The following is a 22,130-nucleotide window of genomic DNA, read 5'->3' as shown; positions in this document are numbered from 1 at the left end:
CAAATACAAAAATGAAGAATTGATGTCTGGGGATTTGAACTTGAAAAGAAAGGTTTGCTCTCCCACCCCTTCCTGGCAATCAAAAGTTTAGTTCCCTCCACATGCATCCCCTCCCCAGATGTCATCAAGGGTTGAGGGAGCTGGAACTTGGGGCTGAGCCCTACGATCCAGGAAGATAGCAGGCACAAAGGCCATGCCAACCGTGCACGACAGCCTGTGACCCCAAATGTCTGCCTACCTTGAGCCTCTTAGCTGGCCCGCGTGCTGCCTGCCCCGCACACTGCCTATGTCCCCGACACACACGCGCGGGACTACAACTCCCAGGAGGACTCGGGCGGCGCGGGCCGCTGATTGGCTGCACCGCGGCCGTGGGCCGGACAGACGCAGAACGCACAGGAGGCGGCCAGATGGCTGTTCTCGGCTCTCTGGCCTTGGTTCGTGGGGCAGCTGGGCTCTGGCGGCGGTCGGTGTGCGCGGGGCTCCGGGCCCGCTGCCCCGGGAAAGGTTATGCGGTGGGCCCCGCGCTAGGGAAGACCGCGCAGGTGAGCGGTCCGCTGGGCTCGTGGCGAGGCCGGGAGCGGCGGGAGGAAGGGAGGGCCGCCGGAGAGCGGCCGTGACTGGGCAGCTGCTGCCGGGACGCCTGGGGCGCTCATGTACCCCTCACTGTCTCTCCGACGACGCGGGCGGCCCGGCCTGTCTCTAGCCGGGGGCACGGCCCTTCTGGCGGGGCGCCCGGAGATAGCCCCCGGCCTCTTGCCCGTCTCGACCCCCGCCAGCCCCTGCGTTTTCTGCCCGTTGGTTTCGCAGGTCAGGGAATGGTGCGTGCGCCTCCCCTCTGGCTCCCACGATCACAGCCTTCTGTTTAATTCCCAGCTACATTTGAAAGAGGCTGGGGACTCGTGACGGCCTCCCCTGCGTAGCCGTACGGGGAAGGGGACACCCCTTTGCTGTGGCCGCGGTGCCCTGCGGCCTGCGGGTGAGGAGCCGCTGAGGTCCGCTTGTTACAGCGAAATCGAATTACCTAGCTCTCTTGGGCTTGGAGGTCGGTGTAACCCCGGTAAAAAACTCCGAAGCTGCAGTTCGGAGTCAAGTTTTGTTGTTGTTGTTTTTGTGACAAGCAGTCAGTGAGAGTCAGAGAGAGGGACAGACAGACAGGAAGGGAGATGAGAAACATCAATTTTTTGTTGTGGCTCCTTAGTTCATTGATTTCTCATATGTGCCTTGACCGTGGGCCTTCAGCAGACCGAAGGACCCCTTGCTCAAGCCAGCGACTTTGGGCTCAAGCTGGTGAGCCTTGCTCAAACCAGATGAGCCCGCATTCAAGCTGGTGACCTCGGAGTCCCAAACCTGGGTCCTCCACATCCCAGTCTGACACACTGTGCCACTGCCTGATCAGGCTGAAGTCAAGTTTTTAGAAACTTTTTTTTTTTTTTTTTTTGTATTTTTCTGAAGTTGGAAACAGGGCGGCAGTCAGACAGACTCCCGCATGCGCCCTACCGGGATCCACCTGGCATGTCCACCAGGGGGCGATGCTCTGCCCATCTGGGGCTTCGCTCTGTTGCAACCAGAGCCATTCTAGCACCTGAGGCAGAGGCCATAGAGCCATCCTCAGCTCCCGGGCCAGCTTTGCTCCAATGGAGCCTTGGCTGCGAGAGAAGAGAGAGACAGAGAGGAAGGAGAGGGGGAAGGGTGGAGAAGTAGATGGGCACTTTTCCTGTGTGCCCTGGCCGGAAATTGAACCCGGGACTCCTGCACACCAGGCTGATGTTCTACCACTGAGCCAACTGGCCAGGGCAGCAACTTTTTTTTTTTTTTTTTTTGTATTTTTCTGAAGCTGGAAATGGGGAGAGACAGTCAGACAAACTCCCGCATGCGCCCGACCGGATCCACCCGGCACGCCCACCATGGGCGAAGCTCTGCCCACCAGGGGGCGATGCTCTGCCGCGACCAGAGCCACTCCAGTGGCTGGGGCAGAGGCCAAGGAGCCATCCCCAGCGCTCGGGCCATCTTTGCTCCAATGGAGCCTTGGCTGCAGGAGGGGAAGAGAGAGACAGAGAGGAAGGGGGGGGGGTGGAGAAGCAAATGGGCGCTTCTCCTATGTGCCCTGGCCGGGAATTGAACCCGGGTCCCCCGCACGACAGGCCGATGCTCTACCACTGAACCAACCGGCCAGGGCTACAACTTTTTTTTAAAAGGCCAAACACATGTGGTAGACCACAGTGGTGGGTTGCTAAGCCTGGTGGTCACATCTGTCACCCTCACTTTCCCCTGTGCCACTTTGCCTTCTAAATCCATACTTTCTGTGAGTAATGATGATAATATTACACATTTCTATAATGCTTTCACAATAACCTTTGAGGTATTTTAAGTTAATTTAATTATTTAAAAAAACAAAAACAGCCTGACCAGGCGGTGGTGCAGTGGATAGAGCATCGGACTGGGATGCAGAGGACCCAGGTTCAAGACCCCGAGGTCACCAGCTTGAGCGCTGGCTCATCTGGTTTGAGCAAAATCCCACCAGCTTGAACCCAAGGTCGCTGGCTCCAGCAAGGGGTTACTCGGTCTGCTGAAGGCCCGCGGTCAAGGCACATATGAGAAAGCAATCAATGAACAACTAAAGTATTGCAACGTGCAATGAAAAACTAATGATTGATGCTTCTCATCTCTCTCCGTTCCAGTCTATCCCTCTCTCTGACCTCTCTGACTCACTCTCTGTCTCTGTAAAAAATAAAAAAAATAAAGGATCTTTCAAAAAACAACAACAACAACAACAAAAAACCAACCAGACCAGGCGGTGGCACAGTGAATAGAGCATCAGACTGGGATGTGGAGGACCCAGGTTCAAAACCTGGAGGTCACTGGCTTGAGCGAGAAGTGGCTGGCTTGAGAGTGGGATCACAGACCTGACTCCATGGTCGCTGCCTTGAGCCCAAGGTTGCTGGCTTGAAGCTGGAGGTCACTGGCTTGAGCACGGGGTCACTAGTTCTGCTGTAGCGCCTACCCTTCCCCATCAAGGCACATGAGAAAGCAGTCAATGAACAGCTAGAGTGCTGCAGGGAAGAATTGATGCTTCTCATCTCTCCCTTCCTATCTGTCCCTCTTTATCTCTCTCTCACTGTCACAAAAAACAAGCAAACAAAAAATACCGTATTTTCCCATGTATATCATGCACCCTTTTTTGAAAAATTTGGGTTCTGAAAACTGGGTGCATATTATACAGTGGTTGTAGGTTTTTTTACTTGTATTTCATGCTTTTTCACACTTGTTAATGGTATGTTATGGTAGGTTACGTTTTGCCATGTTCTGCCCAGAAATGGCTCAGAAAAGAGTTTTGTACAGTGCTGAATTCAAGTTAAAAGTGATCCAGCCCTGGCCGGTTGGCTCAGTGGTAGAGTGTCGTCGGCCTGGCGTGCAGGAGTCCTAGGTTCGATTCCCGGCCAGGGCACACAGAAGAAGTGCCCATCTGCTTCTCCATCCCTCTCCTTCCTCTCTGTCTCTCTCTTCCCCTCCTGCAGCCAAGGCTCCATTGGAGCAAAGTTGGCCTGGGTGCTGGGGATGGCTCTACAGCCTCTGCCTCAGGCGCTAGAATGGCTCTGGTTGCAACAGAGCAACACCCCAGATGGACAGAGCATCGCCCCCTGGTGAGCATGCCGGGTGGATCCCGGTCGGGCGCATGTGGGAGTCTGTCTGACTGCCTCCCCGTTTCCAGCTTCAAAAAAATACAAAAAAAAAAAAAAAAGTGATCCAGTTTGCAAAAGTGAATGGAAATCGTGCTGCTGAACATAAGTTTGGTCCTCCTCCAACTGAGAAATCAATCCAAGACTGGCTACGGGAAGAAGAAACCCTACTGAAAACGCCACGGCAGAAGAAGGCCACGAGAAGCAAGTCAGCAAAATGGCCTGATTTAGAGAGGGAACTGAAGATATGTATTGAAGAGCAAAGGGCAACTGGAATTTCTATGTCCACAAAGATGGTTCAGCATGAGGGAAGAATTGCTGATGAAAACGAAGTTACTGATTTCAAAGGAGGACACAATTGTTGCTTCAGATTCATGAAACAGAATGGACTAAGCATGCATACATGCACCAGATTTGCTCAAAAGATGCCTAAAAAAGTTATGAGCAGAAAGTCTTTGAATTTCATCGTTTTGTCATTCAATATTGGAAGACACATCAGTTTGAGTTGGGATGGATTGCAAATGTGGACAAAGTCCCCCTTCAGTTTGATGTCCCAGGAAACAGAACTGTTGATAAGAAGGGGGTGAAGCCTGACCAGGCAGTGGTGCAGTGGATAGAGTGTTGGACTGGGATGTGAAGGACCCAGGTTCGAGACCTTGAAGTCGCCAGCTTGAGCGTGGGCTCATCTGGTTTGAGCGAGGCTCACCTGCTTGGACCCAAAGTCACTGGCTTGAGCAAGGTGTCACTCAGTCTGCTATAGCCCCACAGTCAAGGCACATATGAGAAAGCAATCAATGAACAACTAAGGTGTCACAACGAAAAACTGATGATTGATGCTTCTAATCTTTCTCCGTTCCTGTCTGTCCCTATCTATCCCTTTCTCTGACTCTCTCTCTCTGTCTCTGTAAAAATAAGGGTGTGAAAATTGTAACCGTGAAGACAAGTGGACATGAAAAGAGCCATTATACAGTTGTTCTAGCTTGTTGTGCCGACGAAACCAAGCTGTCTCCTATGCTGATTTTTAAATGCAAAACAATGCCAAAAGAAGACATTCATCAAGGAGAGATTGTCCATGTTCATGACAAGGGTTGGACGGATCAGGATGGGATGAAGATCTGGTTTGAGAAAGTTTGGAGAAGGAGACCAGGTGGGCTCTTACACAAACCTGCCCTATTTGTGCTTGATCAGTTCAGGGCACACATAACAAAAATACACAAAGAAGATTGCTGCAAAGCAAAAAATGAAACTTGCCATCATACTTGGAGGCTTGACATCCCAGCTCCAACCACTTGATGCCAGCATTAACAAACCCTTCAAAGCTGTCACAAGAGACAAATGGAACTAATGGATGAAGTGTTCTGGGGACAATTTGACACCAGCAGGAAGAGTGAAGAAACGAACTTTCTTCACTCTTGGAGAAGTTTGTACCTGGGTGAAAAGATCCTGGGATAATATCAAGATTGAGATCGTTGTCAAGTTATTTAAGAAGTGTGGCATTTCAAATGTCATAGATGGAACTGAGGACGAGGCAATATATGAAGACAGTGATTCATCATCAGACACAGATGAGGACAAGCTAATGGATGGGAGTTTTGACAGTGATGAGGAGTTGTATGAATTTTATGATGAATATAACGAGTTCAATAACTTTATGTAATACTTTTTTTTTCTTCAAATTTTGGGCCCCAAAATTAAGGTGCTTCTTATACATCAGAGAGTCATATACATGGGGAAATATGGTACATAGTACTTTGTCCCCGGTGCTATTCCAAGAACTTCACAAGTATATAATTTATCCATATAACTTTCATAACAGCTCTGTGAGGTGTAGGTACTGTTATTACCATTTTACAGCTGGAGGAACTGAGGCACAGAGAGGTTAAGTGACTTACTTGCCCAAGGGCACACCACTGGTGAGTGGCAGAAGCTGGAACCCAGGGCAGTTTGGTGCCAGACTTTTAGCTCTTAACAGCTATGCTATAATTATTACCATTTTGCATATGGAGCAGCTAAGTTTCAAGGAAGTGACTTGGCCAGTGTCACAAAGCTAAAAGTACCTAAACTGGAAGCACAGATTGATAATATGTCGATGAAAGGACTGTAAACTGTGATAACATAAGTATAAAGAATAACTGCTAATATTTATAATTATTGTATTGGTTCTAGTGTCTTACTGGGTTCTGAGATATATCTGAGTGGCTTTTCTGATACAGTAGATAAAGGGAAGAGAGGGATGAAGTATATGATAGAATGTAAGAGTACTATTTTTTTTCTTTTTCCCTAAGTTTTTATTTATTGGTTGATTTTAGGGAGAGAGGATGGGGGTGAGAGAGAGAGGACAGAAACATCAATTTGTTGTTCCACCCCACCCATACATTCATTGGTTGACTCCCTGCACGTATCCTGACAGGTGATCAAACCCACAGCTTTGGCATATCAGGACAACGCTCTAATGCCAGGGATCCCCAAACTTTTTACACGGGGCCAGTTCACTGTCCCTCAGACCGCTGGAGGGCCACCACATACAGTGCTGCTCTCACTGACCACCAATGAAAGAGGTGCTCCTTCCAGAAGTGCAGTGGGGGGCCGGATAAATGGCCTCAGGGGGCCACATGCAGCCCGCGGGCCGTAGTTTGTATTTTTCTGAAGTTGGAAACGGGGAGGCGGTCAGACAGACTCCTGCATGCGCCCCACCGGGATCCACCCGGCACACCCACCAGGGGGCGATGCTCTGCCCATCTGGGGCGTTGCTCTGTCGCAACCAGAGCCATTCTAGCGCCTGAGGCAGAGGCCATGGAGCCATCCTCAGCGCCTGGGCCACCTTTGCTCCAACGGAGCCTTGGCTGCGGGAGGGGAAGAGAGAGAGGAAGGAAGAGGGGGAGGAGTGCTTCTCCTGTGTGCCGTGGCCAGGAATCGAACCCGGGACTCCTGCACGCCAGGCCGACGCTCTACTTCTGAGCCAACCGGCCAGGGCCCATGGGCCATAGTTTGGGGATGCCTGCTAACCAATCGAGCTATCTACCCAGGGCAGTATTAGCTTTTTTTTTTTTTTTTAATTATTTTTATTTATTCATTTCAGAGAAGAGAGAGAGAGAGGAAGGGGGAGGAGCAGGAAGTATCAACTCCCATATGTGCTTTGACCAGGCAAGCCCAGGGTTTTGAACTGGCGACCTCAGCATTCCAGGTCGACGCTTGATCCACTGCGCCACCACAGGTCAGGAGTATTAGCTTTTGAGTTGAATCCTGCCTGTACTATTTACTGGCTGTTTGACCTAAGGGAAATTACTTACTTTCTGAGCTTTAGTTTCCTAATATATGTAATGGGAATCTTACTTACCAGGCAGTGTTTTTGCAAGAGTGTGATAAATGTGGAGTACTTTGCACAGTGACTGGCATATAATAAGTTATCTCAAAAGTGGAAATGATTGGAGGAGACAGTGAAATAGACTATAGTTGTAATGTTGTTGTTTAAAACATACCAAACTGGCCCTGGCCGGTTGTCTCAGTTGGTTAAGAGCATCGTACGAAATGACAAGGTGGCGGGGTTCGATCCCCAGTCAGGGCACACCCGTGAAGCAACCGAAGGATGAATGACTGAATGGACAACAAATGCTTCCCTTCCCCCTCCCCTCTCTCCCTTCGCTCTGTCTCTCTAGAAATCAGTAAAAGTTAAGTCCTGGCTGGATAGCTCAGTTGGTTGGAGCATCATCCGGGAGTGCAGAGGTTGCTGGTTTGATTCCCTGGTCAGAGCATGTAGAGGAGCAGTTTGGTGTACCTGTCTCTCCCTCTGGCTTTCTTAAAAATAAAAACAAAAACAAAAAACATACCAAACCAACTTGAGATAAGAAGTAAGATGAACATCAAAGTAGTTCCTTTATTTCAAATTAATCTTAAACCACACATTTTATCAGTGCCACAATATGAACTTTAATTAGAGGATATGGTCCAGTACCTAGGGCTAATTTTTAAAAAATCAATCAAGTGATACAGAAGAAAAATCAGAATATAGATAAGAGAAAAATAAAACAAAAGATTATTCCTTTATCCTTTTCACTAGGGATTTTCACTTTTTTCTTTCCTTTTTATTATAACTTCATTTAAAAAAAATAGACTAGGCCTGACCTGTGGTGGCGCAGTGGATAAAGCGTCGACCTGGAAATGCTGAGGTCGCCGGTTCGAAAACCTGGGCTTGCCTGGTCAAGGCACATATGGAAGTTGATGCTTCCAGCTCCTCCCCCCCTTCTCTCTGTCTCTCCCTCCTCTCTCTACCTCTCTGTCTCTCTCTCTCCCTTTGTCTCTCCTCTCTAAAAATAAATAAATAAATAAATAAATAAAATTAAAAAAATTTTTTAAATAAAAAAAAAAAATAGACTATCTTTTAGAGCAGTTTAGGTTTACAGGAAAATTGAACAGAAAGTGTAGAGAAGTCCCTCTCCGTTTCCTTTGTTATCAACATCTTGCATTGTTAGTGTATGCCTTCCCTCTCCGTGTTGCTGAGTGCCTGGTACTGGACGTGCCTTCACCTGAGAAGTGGGGTTGATTCATTGTAGAGTTACAGTTGAGAGAACCTCAAGGATGTTGCTAAATTGTTCTGAAAACCCTCCTGTTCTAAGTAGCAGGGATTGAGGATTCTTACGTCTAAGAGAGCAAATCTTGTGACTGTTTAGAATATGGCCACTAAGACTACTGAAACTGAGCATGATTTTTGCAGCTATAGGCACAGATGAACTATTTCATTTTATATTTTTAATGATGTAAGTTTTCAGAAATCCAGGAACAATAATACAGCATTTTGAATAGTGTCTTTTCTTTTTTTAAAAAAAACTTTTTTTGTTTATTTTATTGATTTTAGAGAGAGGAAAAGAGAAAGAGGGAGATAGGAACACCAATCTGTTCCTGTGTGTGCCCTGACTGGGGGACAGACCTGTGACCTCTGCACTTCGGGATGATGCTCTATCCAGCCAAGCGATCTGGCCAGGATCATACCGAGAGAGGGCGGGAGAGAGGAGGGCGAAGGGAATCATTCGTGTTCCACTCAGTCATGCACTCTTTGGTTGCTTCCCATGTGTGCCCTGACTGGGGGTTGAACCTGCAACCTTGTCATTTCGGGACAACACTGACTGAGCTAATGGTCTGGAGCTAAGTCCTTCCTTTTAAGGGTCTCCTCCTTACTCCTCTTTGATTTTTTTTTTGTTTTGTTTTTAGTGAGATAGGGGGGGGACAGAAACAGACTCCTGCATGCACCCCGACCGGGATCAACCTGGCATGCCCACTAGGGGGTGATGCTCTGCCCACCTGGGGTCGTTGCTCTGTTACATCTGGAGCCATTTTTTAACACATGAGGCAGAGGCCATGGAGCCATTCTCAGAGCCTGGGCTAAACTCGCTCCAGTTGAGCCATAGCTGCAGGAGCAGAGGAAAGAGAAAGAGAGAGAGAGAGAGAGAAGCGAGAGGGGGAGGGGTGGAGAAGCAGGTGGGTGCTTCTCCTGTGTGCCCTGGCTGGGAATTGATCCTGGGACATCCACACACTGGGCTGATGCTCTACTACTGAATCAACTGGCCAGGACTCCCCTTTGCTTTTTGACTCAGGCAGTGGTGACTCTCTTCTCTTTGCAGAGCTCGCCTACATTTGGGTTCCTGCTGGACATCGATGGAGTGCTGGTTCGGGGCCATAGAGTGATCCCTGCTGCTCTAGAAGCTTTTGGCAGGCTGGTGGACGCCCAGGGGCAGCTGAGGGTGCCTGTGGTCTTTGTCACGAATGCTGGGAACATCTTACAATGTGGCAAAGCCCAGGAACTGTCAGACCTGCTGGGCTTCAAGGTAAGGAGGCAGCTGGAGACATGGAAGCCCAAGGACCTGGTTCCTAGTGGAACCCCCACTCCAGCTCCGACTGAGCCTCTCCCTCCCGGGGTGGGGTCCAGTATTGATGAGTCTGAGGGCATGAACTTGGTTCACTATAAATCTTTCAGCCCTGCTGGAAAATAACTTGAAGGTCAAGCTAGCCTCATGAGCACAGCCTCATCAACAGGGTCATTTTTTAATGTATACATATGTGTTGAGCACAGAAATCCTGCCCATGGACAGTTCAGCCTACTGTCTTTGTAGCCACTTCTTTTCTTCTGGGCATCATGGTTGTCTTGAATTGTCAGTTCTTACAAAGCAGGGAAGCATTTTTCCAAATCTCTGTACACAAGGTGGGGCTCTGCAGTAACAGCCCTTGTTTCTTATAAATAAGATGCACACAGGTGCATGAGCACTGTCTCCCAAAGCATCCGTTTGCACTCACGCGCAGCGCTCCATGTACTCCATAGTGACACTCATTCTTTGAGGCAGGGAGTAAACAAAGTGGCTGACTGATAAGGCAGTCCTGCTTGGAGTGGGTGGAGGGCGAGTGGAGCATCAAGCTGGCTCCCTTCTGCGGTGTTTGGGGGACAGGCTGCATTGTTGTCATTAGTGGAAATGTTAGCAGGCTGTCTTCAGGAAAGTAGCGTGAGAACTGGAAGTCAGAGTTAGCGGCAGAGTTCTGTGACGGTGACCAGGAACTTGCACACAAACCGTGTGCGTTCCCAGGGGAGCTGAGCAGGACAGGGTGGCGACGGTATCGGAATCCGTGATCGATGTGGGTCCCACTTGCTTGTTTTGTGTGGCAAGAGCCAATTAGAGCAATGGTTCTCATACCTGTTTGGGTGCTTTTTAGGAGGCAGGAAGGGGGGCTTTTCCCCCCTGCTTCTTTTTAATTTTAATTTTTAAAAATTTTTTTCCATTGATTTGAGACAGAGAGAGAGGAAGGTAGACGGGGGTGGGGAAGGGAGAGGGAGAGGGAGAAAAGCATCAACTCATTCCCAGTACTTGTTCCATTTAGTTGTGCACTCACTGATTGCTTCTTGTATGTGCCCTGACCAGGGATCGAACCCGTGACCTTGGTGCACTTGAAGGATGCTTTATCTGCTGAGCCACTTGACCAGGCCTCCCTCTCTCCCATTTCTTCTGGGCAGTTTTTCCTTCCTAGGTGAAAGGAGCTGCCATCTGTCTCCCATTACTGTCCCTCTGCTCCGTGTCTTCTCTTCTGTCCTGTCTGTTGGCTATCCCTGCAGGTGGAGCCAGACCAGGTTATCCTCTCACACAGTCCCATGAGGCTCTTCTCACAGTACCATGGGAAGCGGATGCTCGTGTCTGGGCAGGGACCCCTGGTGGAGAATGCCCGAGCGTATCCTTTTGGTGCTTCTTGTTCTGGCTGAAGAGGATGGGGGGCCATCAAGGTGTGCTGGATGCAGGGTGTCAGGTCTTGGGTTGTGGTGGGCTCCTGAGGGAGGGGGACAACCCTCAGGTGTGGCCAGTCTTGGTGCCTGGTGGTTTCCAAAGCCAGCCTACTGCACCTTCTGGGAGCTGAACATGCAGATTCCCGGAGAGTCCTGTGTGATTAAGTCTGAGATAAAAATTATTATAGCAATCTGTGTTTAAAATAGCAAACCAGGTGATTCTGTGGTTAGGTTTGGGAGCCAGTACTCTGGGGCTGTTCCTCGTAGGCTCTGTCAGCCTCTCTGCAGGGGTAATTAAGTGTCTACAGTGGACTTATCCTCTGGGCCATGCACACATTCCAAAGGCAGAAGACATGTCCCTGACATCAGGTGGCTTATTTATTGCTCTGCAGACCCTGTCTGAATTGCCAGCTCCTGTGTGCTTCCGTGCGCCAGCACTTCCTGTGCTGCGGGCTCCAGGGACAGGGCCCGTAGAAGCCCAGTGAGGGTGAGAGTTCATCGAAGGGCTCCTACTTGAGGCAGGAGTCACACACCCGTACATAATAAAGGAATACTTCAGATGGTGTGGGACTGAAGGCTTAAAAGAACAGGATCGGTTCTGGCTGTCACAGGTGTCAGGGGACAGGAATATCCTTGGAGCAGGAAGTAACTGTGGCTTCATGGAGGGCCATGGCTGTGCCACAGGAGAGGCTCCTGGTTTTCCATGCCGGGCGTGGTAAGAAGGGACGGTGAGGATCCCAGAAGCAGAAGATTGGAGTGGGACAAGTGGAAAATATGGACAGGAAGGGTGGTGCTGGGGGTGGGAAACCACAGAAGTAAACACAGGAAGTGAGCTAGTTTATCATGAGGGCCCTGGGGAGTCCCCAGGTTTATTGCCGGTAAATGATCTGATAGAAGCATTGTTTTTGGAAAGCTCATTTTGAGAATGATCTGAAACTAGGTTCAGTTACAATTGCAAGTGGGGATTAAGGACAGGAAAATGGAAGCAGGTTTTGGATAGTCAAGTCCGGAACTAGCTTACCTCTCCCCATGGCCTCCCCATTCTGGCGGAATACATTTCATCTTAAAGGTTCAGCTCAAGTCTCACTTCTCTAGGCTCTTTGCCCAGCTGCCCAGGCCACTGAGCAGTCTCCTTTTCTGAACTCCTTGGTACACAGAGGTGGCACTTCCCAGGGTGCTGGCTGTGATGGGCTTTGGGCAAGTGGGGAGCTCCTTGAGGACAAAAGTTCTTGTGCATCTGTGCGTGGTGTTGCCTGGTGACTGGTGCTGTACTGCTGGGGAGGGCACAGCCCTGCTCTGCCTGTAGAGAGATGGCTTCCTGCTAGCACTTCCAGGATTGGTGTTGGCTTTCCGGCGCTCTGTGCTCATTGGGTCACGCCTGTCTGGGGACTGGGTAGACTGGTTTGCTCAGGACTGGGTTGGTTCCTCTCCCTTTAAAGGCATCTCCCCCCAGAACTGTGTGGCTTTGTTTGCCTGACCTTGCTCCAGACTGGGCTTTGAGAACGTGGTCACTGTGGATGAGCTGCGGGCGGCCTTCCCTGTGCTTGACATGGTGGACCTCCAGCGGCGGCCAAAGACCACGGTAATGGGACCAAACACGTGGGGCCTTGGGTTTAGTTATGTCCTCCTGTGCCTCCTGGGCTCCTCTTGTTGATCTTGCAACTCCACTTCCTTAGAACTGCAACCAGTCCAACCACTCGGCGTTGTTTGTGACTGGCTGAGACCCTGCCAGAGCCCCAGAGTCTCTTCAGTTAGCAGCTTTGCCCTTCACCAGCTGGCTTCCCAGGATAGCTTGCAGGAATCAGCACCTTTGTTAAATTCTTCCTGCTCTGCTCCGTCCTGGGGCAGTGTCCTTGGGAAGCAGCCTGCTTTTAAAGTAACAGGCAGTTCAGTGTTTGGTGTGCTCCTTTTGGGTTCAGCTCGTATATGAACCACGAGTTTGATTTTTCATCTCTTCTGGTCGGCGGTCACAGGGCCTCTCCTTGCTCTTCTACAGAGCAAGACTGGCCCTGTCCCTCTTTTCTGTGGCAACTCTCTCTATATATCATGTAGCCTATGTTTTAAGTCAGACCACTATCTAAACAATATGCAATGTGTTATAAACACAGAAGTTTACTTTTAGTTACTTCTGTAGCTTTAGTCCTCCTTCCTTCAAGCTTTCCAATTAAGGAGAGCACTTTATTGCCTTGGAGAGCTTTGTCCTAGAACCATGCAGATTATGTGGAGAACCAGAATGTCAGGGTTGGAACAGAGCTCAGAACAGCAGAGACTGAGCCTCGCATAGGGCAGGAGACTTCACTGCGGGTCACACAGCTGGCTGGTGGCACGGCGGGACTGTTATAGTCCGGTGAAGGGATGAAGCATTGGTCATGTGCACGCCCCCACCTCCTGATCCACCATCAACAGAAACAATCCATCACATCTCATGGCCTCCTTTTCCCCATAGTGCACCTTCCCCTTTAGATGCCTGACTGGACTCTTGCTGGGCTCATGCCTTGTCTCCTGTCCTTTCTGGAGAAGGACAGCTGAGCGGTGTTTCCTCCTAGCTGACCTGTATGTGTGGAATCCCTCAACCTGTTCTGTGATTACCTAGTCATTCTTTCCTTGCCTTTCTTTGTGATTCTTCTCCCTCTGTCCTATCTTGCCTCTCCTTAGTATGGGCTTGACCATGGGGTGGTCTTCGCTCCTGTCTGGAATGAGGCTTTCCTCCCCCTCCCCCCCCGGAAGCCAGTGCGTGATTGTCCAATGGTGGAAAGTAGCTGCAGCATTGATGAGCCTGTTTTTTGTCTCTTGGCAGCCCCTTCCACGGAATGACTTCCCTGCCATCGAAGGTAATGAGGTCCCCTCCGGTGCGGCGTGGCTCTGGGGGCTCTTCCTCCTTCCAAGCCCTCCAGCTGCTGTCGCTGGGAGCATTGAACACAAGGTCCCTGGGTTCTGGCCTTGGATCTGCCCTTTATTGCTCCTGAGATATTAGATGTTAACCTTTCCTTTCCCATATCGCTTGCCATATTATTCCAGGAAAAACATGAGCTTAGAAATCTTAGAGTAGAAAGGTCCCTGGTAATCCAGTCCCGTGTTCATTAACCTACCAAACCCAGATTTCTCCTATGTAACAAAAATACTGTAGTGCCTCCTTACTAAAATGAAATGAAATTCATAATGTATTTTTCTATACGTATGTTAAAAAATAACTAGTTTAGCCTGACCAGGCAGTGGCACAGTGGATAGAGAGTCAGACTGGGACACAGAGGACCCAGGTTCAAAACCCTGAGGTCGCCATCTTGAGCGCGGGCTCATCTGGTTTGAGCAAGGCTCACCAGCTTGAGCCCAGGGTTGCTGGCTCGAGCAAGGGGTCACTTGCTCTGCTGTAGCCCCCTGGTCAAGGCACATATGAGAAAGCAATCAATGAGCAACTAAGGTACCGCAACAAAGAATTGATGCTTCTCTCTCCCTTCCTGTCTGTCTGCCCCTATCTGTCCCTCTCTCTGTCTTTCTCTGCCTCTGTCACAAAAAAAAACAAAACCCCAAAAAACTAGTTTAATGTAATTATAATAGGGAGAAATAAAAGGAAAAGTTTTAGTAAGGTAATTTGTACTTCAATATGTAATAATTATCCAAAAAGACGTAATGAAGTAGTAGCAAAATGATTGAACCAAGCATAGGATCACCATGACTGTTATAGCTACAAATGCAGACTGTTATGTTTATAGGTGATTTATTGATGACTCAAAAATTAGTAGGCAGTATTGTCATTGTTGATTTTGCAAAACGGAATAACTCTTGGTGGAATTTTGAAAAAGTAATGTATAGCTTACACATAAATCCAATTTATGTGATTAGTTACATTTAAAAAAAAAATCAGTTTTCATTAAACTACCAAAAATATTTGGTGTTTATGTGTAGCACAGAATTAGGGCTTAGGCTCAATTAATTATAACCAGGTTGTCCACCGACATGAATACCAGATGGGAGACTGAGATGTTCATAGACATGGGCAGTTTCTGATTAAGTAGGGCTGTCCTGAGCATGTAGCATCCCTGGTCCTTCCACAGTCCTCACCACAAGTGTCAGTCATTGTGATGAGTAAGATGCATCCTCCAGGTTCTAGAACCTGCCTGGGGGCAGCGGTTCAGTTCCCTGGACTCTAGCTGATCCCACAGCTTCCATTTGTTGAATACTCTGTGTGCAGCACAGGTTGAGTGCTTTTATAATTATATACATCTTGTTTTTATTCTCAGAACGACAGTAAGTGTTGTTACTGTGTAGTTGCTGAAGCTGAGGCTTGGAGAGGGTAACTAACTTGCCCACAATCAGAGGAAAGCTGGCACAGCCAGCCTTGGAGTTCAGGTCTCTATCACTCCATATCCCTCTCCTGGCTGTTAGGTTTCTTGCCCCTGGGCCCCGAAAGGAGTGGCTGAAGCCGGTGAGCACTTGCTAAGCACCTGTAGGGGAGGAAGTAGGAGAACACCCACAGCAGGAGGCAGCGGGCCTGAGACAACTGCACTTGTCTTGTTTCACCTCCTCCATGAAGTGTGGTAACACAATGACAGTGTGGCCCTAGGCTGTGCTCACCTTGGGTGAAGAAGTGTGTCCCTCTTTCCAGGCTGTGCAGGGAACCGTGCCCTTGCCAGGGTGAGTGTACTATGGGGGCAGCTTGTGCTTGGGTGGCTTCACTGGCCTCAGCAGGTCTTTGGGGGTCTCCCTGCTGCCGCCACAGAAGCACGCTCAGTGCCTGGCACCCTTACCCCTGTACCTTTGCTTTTTAAAGGGGTGCTCCTCCTTGGGGAGCCTGTGCGTTGGGAGACAAGTCTGCAGCTGATCATGGATGTCCTTCTCAGCAATGGGAACCCTGGGACTGGTCTGGTGATGGCCCCCTATCCCCATCTCCCTATACTGGCCAGTAACATGGATCTTCTCTGGATGGCTGAAGCCAAGATGCCCAGGTGAGGACACAGTCTCTGGCCTTGACCATGATGGCCCATTTCCAGCTGCTGCCTGAGCCGTCCTGATAGTTTCCCACTGTCATTTAATACTCTGGACCTTTAAGCCAGTACCTGGGTGGGCCCTGTAGTTGCCATGGTACTTTGGCCTTCTGAGAGGGTTTCAAGGGCACTTCACATCCTAATTATTAAATGAAATTGCAGCTGATTGAGCACTGAAGATGTATTGAGATGGTCTTTAACAAGCAGCACTTGCCTTCCAGAATCTTACAGAACGTGTTCTTTTGACTAGAGGAACCCAGATGATGGCCGCCTTCTGGGCATATTAATGCAGATTACTCAGTGGCTCTTCCTCTCTTCCTTCTCCCTTCACCCTGTGCACTGATTCTTTCCCTTCCTGTTTCCTTTGCCTCTGGTATCTGTATAGACTGGAGAACAGACCCAGTGGAGGAATGGCTTTCTCAGAGACACTTGTGGAGTGAGCCGGCTCATACACTCCCTGCGCACTGGTGTAGAGCTCACCTTTCCTGTCCTTTCCTGAGGTTGAGCACAGTACAGGCAGCCCTTTTTCTGGCCTAGCAGGTGCCTTACTGGAAGGGCAGCTGGTGGCTGATGTGTACTGTTTGTCTGTTCTTATCTGCAAGGCCAAAATCTAGGGTTTTCTTCCCCGCCCCTGACTCGCAGGGAGCTGGGTGAGTGACCCATTAGGAGGGCAGCAGGGCCCAGCTCTGCCTTGGGTCACACCGCTCAGTAGCCTATGAGATATGGGGGTACAGTGTTCTCTCTCGTTACTTCTCAAGTAGTTTTCTGTAGCTTGAGGGTAGGCATTTTTTCTGAAGTACTCTTCCTAGAGTTAGGGTATGCTGACACTACGTGAAGGGGTTTGGTTATATTGGCTGTGAACTGAATTGTAAGGGGCAGATTTCAATTTATAAACCAGATTTGAGGTTAATCTTTCGTTCAATAATTAAAAAATTGGAAATAGAATTTATTACATAAATAAATGACAAATAAACCTCAGTATTGTGCAGTTATCAGTTCAGATTTGGTTTAGCAGCAAGGGATGAAAGCCCAAAACAAAGTTTTCAGCAAGATAGGAATTTCTTTCTCGTGTAAAATAAGCCTGGAGTAGGTACTCCAGGTCTTGTGTGGAAGCTCCACCTGTCAGGGACACAGGCACCTCTGTCTTCCTGCTGTGCAGTTCCTAGCCCTTTCCTGCATAGTCCAAAACGGCTGCCTAACTTCACCATTGTACCAGCATTTCAGGCAGCAGGAAGGAACAGGGGAGGGTATAGCACAGCATCACCTCATCAAATTTTTTTTTTTGTATTTTTCTGAAGTTGGAAATGGGGAGGCAGTCAGACAGACTCCTGCATGCGCCCAACCGGGATCCACCCGGCATGCCCACCAGGGGGAGATGCTCTGCCCATCTGGGGCGTTGCTCTGTTGCAACCAGGGCCATTCTAGTGCCTGAGGCAGCGGCCTTGGAGCCATCCTCAGCGCCTGGGCCAACTTTGCTCCAATGGAGCCTTGGCTGTGGGAGGGGAAGAGAGAGACAGAGAGGAAGGAGAGGGGGAGGGGTGGAGAAGCAGATGGGCGCTTCTCTTGTGTGCCCTGGCCGGGAATCGAACCCAGGACTCCTGCACGCCAGGCCGACGCTCTACCACTGAGCCAACCGGCCAGGGCCCACCTCATCAATTTTAAGGGTACTTCCTAGAAATTTATCCCAGCACTTGTAATTTCACTGACCCTTTGGCTACAGCACAGTCACGTGGCCAAGCACACTGCTGCAGAGGAGGAAGGGAATGTAGTTGTTATACTGGTAGCACTGTGCTCTGCTGAAGATCGGCACTGAGGGAGAAGGGGAGCGTGGCTGCCACCAGTCTGCCACAGAGCTGAAGCAGAATTTAAACTTTCTGGAGTCCAAATGCTGGGCTACAATCCTAGCACTGCCACCTTGGGCAAGTTACTTAGTCTCTTTATGCCTCAGTTTTGCAGCCGTCAGATGAGAACAGTGGTCTGATAGGGTTTTCTGAGAATGAAATGTGGTGTGCATCTCCAGTGCTTGAACAGTGCTCAATAAATAGTATTAGGTAATATATGTCATTATTGTCAGAAATAATTGATTTTGGCCTGTCACCTCTGGGGCCCTGGAGTGAGAGGCTGTGCCTGCAGAGCCCAGGGACGGAGGACTGAGCTGCTGGGTGCTCTTCTCTGGCAGGTTTGGCCATGGCACCTTTCTGCTGTGCCTGGAAACTATCTACCACAAAGTGACGGGCAGAGAGCTGAGGTATGAGGGCCTGATGGGCAAACCCAGCATCCTCACTTACCAGTATGCGGAGGAACTGCTGAGGCAGCAGGCTGAGAGGCGGGGCTGGACCGCCCCCATCCGGAAGCTCTATGCTGTCGGGTAAGCCCTATCTGCCTCCTTAGCCCTCCCCAACTTCCCCTTCCCTCGCTCCCTACCCTTGTCTTTTCTATTTTCTGTGTGTTTTTTATTACACACACACACATGCATGCACACACAAACGCATATATGTACTGAAGGTAGAATCACCCTTGGTAATTTTTAAAGTGCCTTTTAGAGCTCAGGCATTCCCCATGCTACCTGATTGCATAGTAATATTCTTTAAGTATATTTATATATGTAATTAATGTACATGCTGTATTATTATTATTATTATTATTATTATTTTATTTTACAGAGTCAGAGAGAGGGACAGACAGGAACGGAAAGAGATGAGAAGTATCAATCATTAGTTTTTTGTTGTGACTCCTTAGTTGTTCATTGATTGCTTTCTCATATGTGCCTTGACCGCGGGCCTTCAGCAGACCGAGTAACCCCTTGCTCTAGCCAGCAACCTTGGGTCCAAGCTGGTGAGCTTTGCTCAAACCAGATGAACCCATGCTCTAGCTGGCGACCTCAGGGTCTCTAACCTGGGTCCTCCGCATCCCAGTTCGATGCTCTATCCACTGCGCCACCGCCTCGTCAGGCTGTACATGCTGTATTAATACTGCATATATATGACATATATGTAATTGTTGCATGGGCAGTGAAAAGGGAGAAATGAGAAAAAATGGCAAGAGGGCACATAAAAGAGATAGGAGGTGGGGACACCTGTAAGAGATGAGCTTTTGTTCATTTGTTCATTCATTCAGAGGTGGGAAGAAAGGGAATGGGAAAAGAAAAGGAGAATAGCATTTCCTTTGTGATTTTTAATTGTTGCTAACTTATGCTTTTTTTGAGAGAGAGAGGGAGGGCAGACAAGAAGGGAGAGAGATGAGAAGCATCAGTTCTTCATTGCAGCACTTCAGTTGTTCATTGATTGCTTTCTCATATGTGCCTTGTGCCTTGACCAGGGAGGAGGCTAAACCAGGCTGGTGACCCCTTGCTCAAGCCAGTGACCTTGGGTTCAAGACAGTAACCTAGGCTTCAAGATAACAACTTTGGCCTGACCAGGCGGTGGCGCAGTGGATAGAGCGTCGAACTGGGATGCGGAGGACCCAGGTTCGAGACCCCAAGGTCACCAGCAGCGTGGGCTCATCTGGCTTGAGCAAAGAGCTCACCAGCTTGGACCCAAGGTCGCTGGCTCGAGCAAGGGGTTACTCAGTCTGCTGTAGCCCCACGGTCAAGGCACATATGAGAAAGCAATCAATGAACAACTAAGGGGTCGCAATGAAAAACTGATGATTGATGCTTTTCATCTCTCTCTGTTCCTGTCTGTCTGTCCCTACCTATCCCTCTCTCTGACTCTCTCTCTGTCTCTGTAAAAAAAAAAAAAGTTAAAAAAAAAAAAAAGGTAACAACTTTGGGGTCCTGTCTATGGTCCCGTGCTCAAACCAGCGACCCTGCCCTCAGGCTGTCGACTTCAGGGTTTCGGACCTGGGTCCTTTGTATCTCATGCCAACACTCTCTCCATTGCACTACCACCTGGTCAGGCTAACTTATGCTTTTTAAAAAAATTATTGATTTTTAGAGAGAGTTGAGAGAGAAAGAGGGGTGGGGAGGAGCAGGAAACATCACTCTTAGTTGCTTCCCATATGTGTCTTGACTGGATAAGCCCGGGGTTTTGAACCAGTGACTTCAGCATTCCAGGTCAAATGTTTTATCCACTGTGCCACCACAGGTCAGGCACTAGCTTATGTCTGTATACAGTATTATATTTCAAAAATTGAGAAGAGGTTTTAAAAACAGACAATGCTAAATTTAGTTTAAAAGTGGAGGACTTGGGAGAGAACGTTTTCTCTTACCTGAGGTTGGGCTAGTCTGGGATGGGCTTCCAGATGTCCTAGCAGGAGGCTCAGAAAGACTCCCTGTGGTCCTGGTCTCCTCAGCCTGCAGGCAGCGTTGTGTGCAGGCGATGTTGCTGAGGAGGAACACTTCCCCAAGGGTGCCCTCCAGCCATTTCCTCACCAGTGGTCTGAGCCCATGGCACAGGGCGCGCCGAAGCCAGGCCTGCCTGTTAGCTGTCGGCCATGGAATTCTGGCCACTCCGGTAGCCACACAGGTGACAATAACAGGGCATTTATATGCTTGACCACTTTGATTTGTGTCTTATGCACAATGTCCTCTGCTCTCCGTACCTCACAACACTGAACTTAGGTTTTCTCCTCTTTTCTTTTCCGGTATGGCTGCCCCTGCTAGTGACAACCCTATGTCTGATGTCTACGGTGCCAACCTGTTCCACCAGCACCTGCAGATGGAGAAGCACAAGGGGGCAGAGGAGCTGGGGCCTGGGGGTCTGTGGAAGGAGTGGCCCTCAGCAGCCCAGAGCTGCCTCTCCATCCTGGTGTGCACTGGCGTGTACAGTCCTCAGTCCCCAGGGGCCGTAGAGCCTGTGGAGGGAGGAGGGAAGCCTCCCTTCCATGGACACCGGGACTTCAGCTTCAGCCCAGGGCTGATGGAGGCATCCTACATTGTAAAAGATGTGTACGAGGCTGTGCAGTTGGTTTTCCACAAGGAGGGCTGGGTTTTATAGTGAGGACTGGGTGATCCAGGCTGGGCGAGGGGGGCGCCTGGAGCTGTAGGTGAGTCCCATTTGCTGGCTTCTCCCCACGTCAGGGCCTGCTGCCCCACTGATGTGACACTGTTGGCTACTTAGAAGAAGACACTGGCTTTTTCTACCACTGGGCAGTAGCCACTGAATTGTACCTAGGTAGCATTATGGGTAGAACTCTCAGGATTTTCTGAGTCCAATTCCTGTCTGCCTCTTCTGGCAGTCTGACCTCAGCCCATCGCCTTTACCTCTGTGCCTCAGTTTCTCCTCATTTCAGTAGGGACTTCTGAAGGGGAGGGCAACATGGAAAAATGTGGAAATTTCTGCAGGAGCTTTGTGTGCAGTGAGAGCTCTGCTGTGCACTAGCAAGGCGTGTTGCTAACACTCAGATGGTACTTTTTACTGTATTTCAGCTCACTGCCTGAGCTTATTTTTTTAAATTAAAATAATCATAATAAATATCCATTATGCCGTCTCTTGTGAGGCTCTTTATGGAACATACAAACTATGTCTTGGGGAAGAATGCTGGAGGGTGAGTGGTGGGTAATTTTTACCCACAGACCCCCCAGGAGGGCTTGGTGTCTCCTTTGCCACCTTTGCCCCTCCCACCCTGTCTGGCCATGGAGCAGTCTGTCTAAGAATGAGTTATGCCCAGGCTTTGGTGTATACTTAGCAATTTTCTGATATGGGAAAGGAAAAGGACCTTGCCTGTGGTTTTTCCGGAAGGAAGGAGCTTTCTCTGCAGTGATTCTAGAGGATATGTCTCGTCTTCCCTCTAGGAATAACCCATCCCATTTCCCTTGGTCTGTTTCACCCATGACCTTGCATTTGCCAAATCCCCGTGCCAGTTCCCACACCTCCAGCTGTTGTTTGTTGTGGCACAGGCAGAGCCCCCCCCCCCCTTCTCACAACACTGTCCTTGGCTATGTTTGACTGACTACTTGAGACCTGTGTTTAGATAGCTGGTGGTTGTTTAGAATGGAGGGAGCCAAAGTGGCTAAGAACATGGCCAGTGAAATGGGAGGGGCTGGAGAGCCGGTGTCTTGGAGGCTGAGTGAAGAACACACTCCATGAAGGGGGCAGTGAAGAGCTGTGCTCCCCTTGTAAACATCAGAGCTTAGTCCCCTCCAAGCCGCACGCAGCCTGACCCTTCCCCAGCACCATAAGCAGTCTGGGTCCTGCCCCAGTCCTCCCTACATCAGACACCAGCAACTCACCCTTGCCTCACCCCATCTCCCACATCTAGTCCACCAGCAGA

At 49.4% G+C, this 22,130-nt stretch overlaps 1 protein-coding gene and 1 non-coding gene across 3 annotated transcripts; one reads left to right on the top strand and one right to left on the bottom strand.

The window, feature by feature from the left end:
- The first annotated feature begins 386 nt into the window (after nucleotides 1–386).
- HDHD5 (haloacid dehalogenase like hydrolase domain containing 5) lies at nucleotides 387–21,347 on the top strand. Of its 2 annotated transcripts, XM_066381139.1 has the most exons (8): nucleotides 387–542; nucleotides 9,293–9,496; nucleotides 10,771–10,883; nucleotides 12,424–12,517; nucleotides 13,733–13,766; nucleotides 15,704–15,878; nucleotides 18,097–18,285; nucleotides 20,521–21,347. In XM_066381139.1, exons 1-8 carry the CDS (start codon nucleotides 408–410, stop codon nucleotides 20,852–20,854), a joined length of 1,278 nt encoding a protein of 425 aa, XP_066237236.1. In that variant the 5' UTR covers nucleotides 387–407; the 3' UTR covers nucleotides 20,855–21,347. The 2 variants fall into 2 exon arrangements, with proteins under 2 accessions (XP_066237236.1, XP_066237237.1); XM_066381140.1 differs by lacking the exons at nucleotides 10,771–10,883; nucleotides 12,424–12,517.
- On the bottom strand, nucleotides 2,101–2,176 carry TRNAD-GUC (transfer RNA aspartic acid (anticodon GUC)). Its single transcript has one exon. It is a non-coding gene; the product is annotated as a tRNA-Asp (tRNA).
- Nucleotides 21,348–22,130: the final 783 nt, after the last annotated feature.

The sequence above is a fragment of the Saccopteryx leptura genome, chromosome 4 (assembly GCF_036850995.1).
Source record: "Saccopteryx leptura isolate mSacLep1 chromosome 4, mSacLep1_pri_phased_curated, whole genome shotgun sequence".
In the NCBI taxonomy this organism is placed as follows: Eukaryota; Metazoa; Chordata; class Mammalia; order Chiroptera; family Emballonuridae; genus Saccopteryx; species Saccopteryx leptura.
This window is presented reverse-complemented; position numbering and strand designations above follow the sequence as displayed.